Raw genomic sequence first — 10,779 nt, 5'->3', positions numbered from 1 at the left:
ATAATGTAAACACCATTATTGGCCCACATCACAAAATCCATGAGAAAGGTTCAAATTTGAACACTGTGGGTACATTATTTTCAATTCTGTTTGTGAGTTTCTTCTGTATCTTTCTATCATTCAAGCATCAATGATTACATTTCAGAAAAAAAATCATTCATTTCAGCAATAGCATTATTGCTATATTCTAAAAAAAAAAGAAAAAAAAAGGAAAAATAAAAAAGAATCATAGTTAACAAAACCAGTATCCACAATAGTTGTTAAATATTGAGCATGGCTTGCTTCCCTGACTCAACTCAAAAAATGTTAAGTGACATACCAACTGTTTTTAAAAAATGTTTACAGAAATCATCAAATGAATGTGAATAGTAGTTGAGGAATGATGAAAAAGTGACGGCAATACAATGTGAGTGGATGTAAGAAAGAATGCACATGGAACTTGGCTGAGATTTGCAAATGCATGGGAAGTCTTTTCCTGTGGGCCTTGTCTGAACTTAACTAATACCAATAAAACACATAGCAACACAAGTCCCCTGACACCTGGAGGGTCACGCCTAGAAAGCTTACCTTCAAAGTGCAAATTTTAACAATGGAATGTTTTAGCAGGGATAGAAGGACAATCCTCTGTCTTTTTCTTGATTAAAAAAAAAAAGAAAGAAATAAGATGTTCAGAGAGTATTTTTTTCCTGGACACAGTTATTTCAGTTTCTTGGTAAAACAAAATGTATTTAGCCAAAATATCACCCACTCTTTCACATACACAGAACTACCCTTAGGGGTATAGGGGAGAGAAAAAGCCCTTACCTATGTATCACCTAATGCGACTTGTATTAGAACGGACGTCCTCTGAATCAACTACATTAAATACCAACATGTACCTCCCTTACCCCGCCCTCTCCACCCGCCTATCCCAAGCACCCCCAATGAACCCAGGTATTCTGACATCTTCGTGTTTCCTAAGCCTCATGACGAAGGCTGTCGAGTACCACCTTCACTGGAACAAAATGAACACCTCAGGTGCACTTCCTACAGCACCTTTTTCTTCTCCACAACTCAGTGGAATCTTGATGCTCGCAAGCCCGGATCTAGATCTCCAGGTCATCGGGCCGAGGTCGGCTGCTGGCGCGGCTGCTGGCTCGGCTGGCAGGCCGCTGGTCCACAATGGCTAGTGGCTGCAGTTCGTGTCCAGCAGCCAGCTTTTTAGAATTCTGGTTGTCATCGGGGAAGTCGAAAGGCTGTGCGTGGGAGTTGGAGATGGTGCTTCCCGCCTGCCCCATCCGATTTTGCTCTGCGCTGTAGTTAGCCCAGTTTTGCTCACTCGCTTGCTTGTTGTAATTGCGACAGGAAGAATTGTTTCTGTCTCCGGTAACCAGCTTGTACCCGGGAGGGGACATGGGCGAGAGGGGAGCGGTTGGCGAGGAGCAACCATTGAAGTAAGTGTATTTTGGAGAGCCACACTCTTTGGAGGGGCTCAGTGGGCCGGTGTTGGCGTGGTAAGGGTCGCTCTTCCCCTTCACGCGATCCTTCACGCCCTTGAAGAAGACGTAGAAGAGCTCGATGATGTTCAAAGCCAGAGACACCAGGGACACGACCAGCATGAAGATGATGAAGATGGTTTTCTCCGTGGGACGCGAGAGGAAGCAGTCCACCTGATGTGGGCAGGGGTCTCGTTTGCACGTGTAGACGGCGCTCAGGGTGAAGCCGTAGATGTACCACTGGATGAGCAGGAAGGCCACCTCGAAGACGGACTTGAAGAGGATGCTGATGATGTAGGTGCGCAGCAGGCCCCCGCGCATCTTCACCTTGCCGTGCTCCTCAATGCCGTACTTGAACTTCTTGATTTCGATCTGCTTCAGGTGCATCTCCACGTTCATGCCGTCGGTTTGGGCAACCTTGAGCTCCTCCTCCCTCTTGTTCAGCTTCTCTTCCTTGCGCATCACGTAGAACACGTGAGCCAGGTACAGGAGCGTGGGAACGGACACGAAGATGATCTGCAGGACCCAGAAGCGCACATGCGAGATGGGGAAGGACTTGTCGTAGCAGACGTTCTCGCAACCAGGCTGCTGGGTGTTACAGCGAAAGGCGGACTGCTCGTCCCCCCAGGCTGACTCCACCGCCGTTCCCAGCAGCAGGATTCGGAAGATGAACAGCACGGACAGCCACACCTTCCCTCCGGCTGTGGAGTAGGCCTGAACCTTGTCAAGGAGTTTGCCTAAGGCACTCCAGTCACCCATGTTGCCTGGGCGCCCTCTGAAAGGAAACAAAAATACAACTGAGTGATCATAGTTTAGTATAGTTTCTTTTAGCAAAGTATTGCAAAAGGTCTCAGATCTTTCTAGCAAAAAAAAAAAAAAAAAAAAAAAAAATCCACCAAAAGTAAACTCTTCCTGCCCCAGTTCCCTTGCCACTGCCCCCACCCCTGTCAAAAGGTGTTATCAGTTTCTTGATACAGTAAGACACAGAAGCAACAGAGCATATGTGCCAATTAAACAGCAATCTTAACCTGGGAAGCTGTAGTAGTTGCTCTTGCTCAACCACTGCCTCTGCATGTGGCTTCTGGAGCTGTCTGTCTGCTAAGTGCCTCTTATTTTATCCCTCGGATAAATGACGGTTCGGCCTGGTAGGCCTATATCTGGACGCCTGCCTAAGCAAAATGCTGATGTGTGTTATTCAAAAAGCCTGGTATCGCCTAGCTGGTGTGGCTCAGTGATTGAGCATTGACCTATGAACCAGGAGGTCACGGTCCAATTCCGGGTCAGGACATATATGCCCAGGTTGCAGGCAGGCTCAGATCCCCAGTGTGGGGCATGTAGGAAACAGCCCACCAATGATTCTCTCATCACTGATGTTTCTATCTCTCTCTCCCTCTCCTTTCCTCTCTGAAATATATAATTATATATATATTAAAGTCTGTATCTAAGAATTGAGGTGAGGACACCCATGAACACACATACACATGCAGATACTGACGTATGTAACCTGTTTCCAAACCTCAATCTTGTTATATAGCACTTTATTCCTAATTGTATTCTGCAATGTTTCTCTGGTATTTCAAGTGCAATCTGTGCATTCTATATAGTATGGTCATTTATATTTCTGTTTCATCCTAAGCAGTGACTTAATGTGGTTCAGAATTCTTTCTTCTGCCCAAATAAAATATGTTGTACTGAAATACACCATATTTTGACACAATGTGTCATTATATGCAGGAACCTACTTTCAAAAACAAAAACTAAATGCCCATTTCATTTCAAGTAAAAGTTCAACTTGTCTCCTTTCTAATTGTACCTTGGAAAATAAGAGACCACTTTCAAGTTTACCTCTAGCAAAAACAATTGGTTTTCATTTTCTTATTGCTCTATACTTACTTCAAGTTTCCTTACTGGGTTTTGGGCCTCTAAGCCTAAAATTGTCTCCATTCTTGGAGATGAGAAAAAGGCCCAAGTCTGTAGACATGGCAGATATCCCAAAAGTTGTTTATTTCACTTTATATGTCTAATTACCAATAACTCATTTAACTGATGAAAAATTGAGGTCTTAAGGGTACAGGAAATATTTAGCTATCCGTAGAGGCAGAAAAAGAGTTATGATCCCATGTTCAAGGCTTTCCAATGCATCACACTGGTTATAAAATTATAGTAAAGCTGGCTTACGGCTAGAAATGTTTCCATGCTTTGATATATACAACCTTGTTGAGGGCCAAAACTTGGGAAGAAATAAGTAACATCACATGTGGCACGCAGAGAGTATATAGTCTAATTTTCAGCAGAGAATAGTAATAGGAGGATTTAGAAAAGGATGAAGTAGTCAAAAGATTATTTAATAATTAAAAACAAGTGAAGCTAAGACTTTCCAGGAGCTTAGTAATAAATTTTAAATAGTGTAACTAAAAGTAGGATTATACAGGCTTTTTAGAATTATGCTCGTTATTTGAATATAGAGTTTCCTCATCTGGTATTGAACCACGAGCCGTTTCTCCTTGGAGGAAGTAATGAAATCCTTCTTCCCCACCATTCAACATTACGTTCCTATTAATGCTTGCACTTCCTGGCGATGGAGCCAGAAAAAAAATGAAATGGAAATCTTTTCCGTAATTTCCTGAATGAAGCGAAGAGATGGCTGATCCATAAAGTGAAACTAAGCACCAGCTATCTAAATTAACAGATGATGGGTATCTTCGAGGACAGCCTCCTCGAGACTGGTGCCAAAGAATGCTGGGGTAGGCGTGGGAGGTGACTGGGCAGGTCACAGGGATAATGCTCTCCCAGTGGTCATAAAATAGGGAGCATCCCTTCTACTTTTAGGAAGGACCATTTTAGATTCCGTGGTCACAAGTTGGACAGTAAAATTGATGTGTGAAAAGAACAGTCAAACAAGAACAAAGGATTGTAGAGTTGACAAAGAGGGTTAAATCACCTCGGGAAGGCTTGAAGTATGAGAGAGTAATTTAGCTTTGATGGACGGTTTGAAGGTGAGAGAATGTAAAAGGAAGAAAACAAAAACAAAAAACCTACAATGTAGCAGAAAATACTACATGGAGAATGAAGAAGAACAGCCCATGAGGGTCAAACAAACAACAGAATTTTTGGAGCTATATCAATAGACAGTTTCTATGTGATGATGTGTAAATTGGCCCTAATTCTGTCTGTAGAGAATAACAATATTTTGCCAGTGTCATCTGCTTTTGCTCAGATATCCCAATTGTGGTGAGGGGTGGAAGTAGGGAACTACAGAAACAGATAGAATGGTAAATTGTTTGCATACATATCACATTTACACAATGATCGTGTCCATGACAAGCTTAACATATTTAGACATGTGACCAGGCACATCGAGAAGTTGTCATTTCAGTCGATGTTTGATCATTATTCAAAGTAAAATAGGATTGTATAGATGCTTGTGGCAATTAACTACATTTTTTTTTTACCATATATTCAAAATAAAACTTGACTTTCGTGTGCTTTTGAGATGCCACAGCAACACCCCATCCTCCCACAGTACGTGCATTAGGTCATTGGGTAAATCTCTAGGGGGTAGTCCTTCATTAATACACCAACAACTTAATTGCAAAGTTGTCTTTCCTTTAAGCACCCACGCAGTTTTCATTTGCATTAATGAGGTATATACTCTTTCATCTGAATAAGAGGAATTATCCAATTGGACACCTAGAATCCTGTAACACGTAGATACCTGTCATTACCACTATCATAGAGATCATCAGATTATGTTTAATGTGATGGCTTTATGTCAGTGATTCTCAAGGAGAGGTAACAAAAATAGTAGGAACCTGTTTTGGTAGTTGTTCATTTTGTCGTGAACCAAAAGTTCTGTCAAAGGATTGCCTCCCCCCATTAATATTTTCATTTTTTTTCAAGTTTTAGTTGAAAAATTGATGTACTTTATGAGGGCATAATTACATGTCTAGAATCCCTGGCACTGATTTATAGACTATATGCCTCATTCATATTCACCAAGATACAGGTATATTCCTTGTTTGCCATGTGGGAAACCTCGGCAGCTAAATGAACACGATGTGAGTTTACACCTTCTCCTCTAGGTTCCATAGTTGGAACTTCTTATGTAGATGAAGGTCTAGGTTAAGGAGTTGTGCAAAGTCCTCATTGGGAGTCAGTGCTTGCCAGCAGCTGGACCGGCCTTCCCTTCATGTGCCTTCTTTGTACTGTGTTAGAGCACCCTCCCTGTGTGATCCAGACTACAGGCCAAAAGTCACAGGCACCCACATGCGAACTGCCCAAGGCCCCGCTGGTCCCTTTACAGTGTGGTGTTTGGACTACATTACCATCACTTGGCAGCATTTGTTAAAAGCATACATTCCTGGCACTCACCAGTCTGAATGAATCTGATTTTGGGGAGGTGCGAGGGACTGGAAAATCAGTTTTTTGTTTCTTTTCTTTTTAATATATTTTTATTGAATTCAGAGAGGAAGGGAGAGATAGAAACATCAATGGCGAGAGAGAATCATTGATTGCCTGCCTCCTGCACGCGCCGCACTGGAGATTGAGCCCGCAACCCGGGCATGTGCCCTGACCAGGAATCGAACCGTGACCTCCTGGCCCATTAGTCGATGCTCAACCACTAAGCCACGCTGGCTGGACTTTTGTTTCTTTTCTTAAAACAAACAAACAAACAAACACACTAGGTGATTCTGAAGTAAGGTTTGAGGCTAGGAAACAAATAATGGTTCAAAATATCCAGGAGAGCAGAGGGATAGACAGTGTCTAAGAAGGTTGGGGGGTGGGGTAGGGGCACAGCAGAGGAGCAGGGCCTCTCTGGACACCTGGGAACTGAGCTCACGCACCCTTTCGCCCCCCTTCCCCCCCCCCCCCCCCCCCCGAGTCAGTGTCACCACCAACTCCTGCTGCTCCCCAGGAGCACAAGGGCTGAAATACTTTACTAAAAATGAAATTAAAGCTTCCATTTAAATTAAATTTAAATGACTATCTCGTTTACCAGAACCTTAAGAACAAATCACTGTGCCAAGGCTGCAGTCCAGTCGCTTCGCCTCATTAATGTCCCAATAATTACTAGAATTAGAAAATATCTTCCTTTCAATTTTAAAGACTTTCCCAAGAAGAGACAACTGTAGTGAACTGAGAGTGGGGACTTAAACACTTAGGGGAGGTGAAGGCCATTAATATTTGAAAGAATAAAATCATGAAATCTAAAAATGCATAAGGAAATGTCTATGGAAGTTCCTGACAAAATCATTTAATGGATTTCTTGGGTGGGGGGTGGGGGGGTGGAGGGGTGTGGTGGTGGTGGTGGTGGTGGTGGCATGTGTGTGTTTTTAATGCACCCAAAACCAAAAAGTTTCAAGCCCCAAAGCTAAAATGCAAACCCCTGCACTTTGCAGTCAATGATGAGTGGGCTCAGTTTTGACCATTCCTCCACAGTTACAACATCCAGATGTTCTTCTGGTAATATTCATACCCACACATAATCACCATTGCCCATTTTCAACCCATCAGCAAATACTACAGATTTATCTTCCCTACCAAAACCCAGACTAGGGCTGTCACCACCACTCCTGCTCTTAGCCTGGTCAACTTGCCAACCTGTTCTCCTCAAACAGTCAATCTTGAAAAAATAAACAAAGGCGCGGATCTGCCTCCATCAGCTCTGCCCCATCTGCATGGCTCACTTGAGGTCTCGGCTCTGGTTACACCTCAGCAGCCATCAATCCAGCCCTGTCACTTCCTATTCCCCTTGTCCAGCTTTTTTTCCTTAATGGCCTTTAGCTCTATTTGACATGTTATGTATTTACCTGTTCCTTGTTTGTCTCCCTCCATTACAAGCTTTTACTATCTGCTTTTCTCCACTACAATATGAGCTCCATGTGGGAGTTTGTTTTGTCTAGTATATCCAGTGCTTAAAAGAATAAGAGTAATAGATAAATAAATATCTATTGAGTGAGTTAAATGGGGCCTGTATCCAAAAAACAAAGAAAAAAACCACCAAAATCCCCCAAAAAACAGGTATCACCAGGTTTGTTTGTTTTTTATATCCTTGGGATTTTCTTAATTGTATGTGTCCCAAATTTCTTAAGTTTCAAAAAGGGAACTTTCACAGTAATAAAAAAAAGTATTGTAAGCATCTCATATTAGTCAAACTATTAAATTTCCAAGTGCCAATTGCTGAAACAGAACTGTCTTGTTTGTTGAAACGTGTTTCCAATACTTCGTGAGCAGGCAATAGGACTGAGCCGGGGTCCTTGTGACCTGGGATGCCTGCAGAACTGCAACATGTATCCCAGATGTTTATTCAGTTTCGCTGTTGGTTGTTGCAGGTTAAGATCTAAAAATAACAACAAAACCATGTTGTTTGTCCCCCACTTCCATAGTATTCTAAGTCTGGTTGTACCACATGATTTTATTGTCATTGAGGACGCAACTGCAAGAAGAAATAGCCTGTTTATACCTGTGTTGATTTCAAGATGACAAATATTGGGCGAAGTTTGGGGTCGGAAGAGGAACAAGACCTGATGTCCACCCTTGTAAATATAATAACATCACTACAGAGTCTCAGTCTATGCAGGAGCCATGGAATGTGTCAGGTGCCATGGAAAATATTCCCAGTTTGTCAGAAAATACACAACCTTTGCTTCCTTCTATCTGGACAGTGAGCCTAACTTTGCAGTGTATCAAATTCCATGTACTAGTAAACATCTATTCAATGAAAATTCCTGTCTCTGGCTCCCTGATTCTCCTTATATTTTCTTTGTAACATTTCCACAGGTATTTGTGCATGGCTTTGAACTGCATAAAATTTTTTTGTGGGGGGTGAAAAACATCAACAAGAGCTTCTTTCCTTGGCTCTCACCCCTCTTCACCGCATAGTCAACCTACATGGGCCTCCACAGAACAATGAGATGGGGGTTAGGGGTGAGGAACTCCATCCAAAGGGCGGGTGATGGCTGCCAAACAGGGACAATTCAGTCCCCTGCAACAGCTCTCACCCAGCTTCCCCATGAACACAAGTTTCTCTCCCACTTCAGGGGTGCTGGACAGGTTAAAGGCCGCGGTCTTCTATTATAGCGTCAGATTTAAAAACACTTTTCTCAGCCCTTGATGTTTACTCCCGACCCTCACCTCCAAATTTTTACTGAAAAGCCTGATTGTTTTATCTTCATATAAACATACCCCAGTAAGACCCTTACAGTGTATTAAGACCAATCTATTTTCTTCAATGAACACTGAATGAGCTACCTCATGCAAATGAAGCTCTAAATAAGAACTCAGTAGAGTTAAGCTATTACTCTTTAGCTGTAATTACAGCTCATTTGTTTTCTAATTTGGCATCTTTTCTTTAACAAAATAACAACTAAGAAATGATTAACATTTTCCTAATGGTAACCAAAATTAACTAGTTTTCAAGGTGCTCTTGTAATGAGTAGAATGTTGCTATTTTAGCAATCCCTTTATGAGAATTTGCTCTTTATCAATTGATAGGGAGAAAGGCCATGAAGAATATCTGCCTTCCTTGTGGGGACATCTCCCCCAAAATCATAAAAAAAAAGTCCTACCTTACAGAATGTATCTGGCCCACAGAAGTTGATAAAAAGAACACTAGCTCTGAAGAATTGTTTCTAACATGACTTATCTATACTGAGTATTGACATAATAACACAAGATAACTGCTGTTCTTTCCAGAGCTGATTGGTAAGCGTGGACAAGCTCCCACAATCTGCTCAAACAGCTGAGAATCTTGAGGGGAAGTCGGAACAACAGGAAAGGTGGAGTAGAAGGTATTAATCACTGGTCACTTTCCTATTATTTCCTCCCCCTCACCACCCCCCAACACATGTAACATATATAAAGTTCCTGAGGCTCACACCCAGGGACACTTCTGGATAACAGAAGTGAAACGGAGGAATGCACTGTTATCCTGAGTTTTCCATCCTTCTCTATGCAGGAATTGGAAACATTTAAGTAACAAGGCACCTAACTGTCGGTATCTGAAAACACACCCTTTTAGATCTTTGCTGCTGAGTATCTCTGGAACCCGGTTTCCCAGGGAGAGCCAGGCACGCAGACAGCACATGGTGAAGGGCGAGGGGCTGAGTGTGTGGAGGTCTGAGCTGATCAACCTTAAACTCCCCTTCCCAACCTCCCTCACGCGTAAGGGCATTAGGAAAACCTGGAGTGTTTACACAGGGGGGAGAGCAAGAGCAAAGCACTGCCGCTGCACTTTCCAGGTGAGAAATACACCCCGACTTGGGGAACTACACGGCATCTCATGTCGGGGGAACATGCTTCCGTGGTCCAGGACTCAGCACATGCCGGACAGAAGATGCTTCCTGCCGCTAGAGTCACTTCCCCTCACTCGGGCCTACCCAGAGGATTCATTCCTCTTCCCTGAGGTGTTTCCGATCTTAACCGGCTTCTTTCCCTGGGGATGGAGTTAATTTAATGAGATCTCCGCATGAGGACAGGCGTTTACCCTCACTAGTCCTTATACAAGAGATGAGGCTTCCCTAAAAATATACAAATTTTTTAAAAAAATCTCATAATCTCTTTTTTTCACTTGCGGGGGGGGGGGCGCACTTTTGACTGGGTTCAAGTTTGCCCCCTTTTCCAGAAGGTGCAATGAAGCATCTCCTCATGACTAACCTGGTGTGGGAAGCAAAGGGAATTGAGCCCACCTCCAAATAAAGCCATGCCTGCATTGCCCAGCCTATGGCTCCCTCTCCCCACCCCTTCTCTGCCGGCCAGAGGAGCACCGGGGCGCCTGACGTGTGAGGGGGGTTGGGAAGGGGAGTTTAAGGATAACTTTGTCAGAGATGCTCAGTGAACATGTGGACGGCTAACGAGGGGCACAGTGTGGGGGCCCCGCTGCTCGGAACTCGAGGGTTGATTTCCGAATCCTGTGCCCATCAGTGTTTGGACACGTCATTAGCTCTTACCTAATTTCATTATGCCCCCCCCCCGCCCCCTCGCTTCCGTGCCCTACCGACATTCTTGGGAAGCTCTGAGGACTTCCAGGAGAGTTACAAGTGCCATTTCAGCGCGGCCATCCCCAAGGCACTCCGATTTCCTGACCCACGCGTAGCCGGTAGGAATTCACAGGAGGAAACACAAAAACCCAAACCCACGGCGGATGCGGGACAGAGGTTACCTGGGCTCGCCTCGTTACACTGATCACTCGCTCTTCCTTTACAACTTGGCCCGCAGTTCCATCCCCGATCTCCCCCCCGCCCCAGCCCCCCGCCCTTCCTCTTCGGGGGCGGAACTCGCCCGCGCTGGGGGTTTGACGTGTAAG

General features: G+C 43.8%; 1 protein-coding gene and 1 long non-coding RNA gene across 2 annotated transcripts in view; one reads left to right on the top strand and one right to left on the bottom strand.

Moving 5' to 3' along the window:
- LOC107181598 overlaps positions 1–330 on the top strand; it is a 21,109-nt gene extending 20,779 nt beyond the window's left edge. The window contains exon 3 of the long non-coding RNA XR_001512260.1: positions 258–330. This is a non-coding gene — a long non-coding RNA (uncharacterized LOC107181598). The remainder of the gene's footprint in view (positions 1–257) is intronic.
- The window catches only part of GJA1 (gap junction protein alpha 1), an 11,980-nt gene continuing 1,526 nt past the window's right edge, over positions 326–10,779 (bottom strand). Inside the window, exon 2 of the mRNA XM_006778430.2 lies at positions 326–2,250. Within this exon, the coding sequence (XP_006778493.2) occupies positions 1,086–2,234 (1,149 nt within the window). The 5' untranslated portion in view covers positions 2,235–2,250 and the 3' untranslated portion in view covers positions 326–1,085. The remainder of the gene's footprint in view (positions 2,251–10,779) is intronic.

This window comes from Myotis davidii, unplaced genomic scaffold (genome assembly GCF_000327345.1).
Source record: "Myotis davidii unplaced genomic scaffold, ASM32734v1 scaffold147, whole genome shotgun sequence".
Taxonomy (NCBI): Eukaryota; Metazoa; Chordata; class Mammalia; order Chiroptera; family Vespertilionidae; genus Myotis; species Myotis davidii.
The sequence above is the reverse complement of the archived record's forward strand: the minus strand, read 5'-3'. Positions and strand labels throughout refer to the sequence as shown.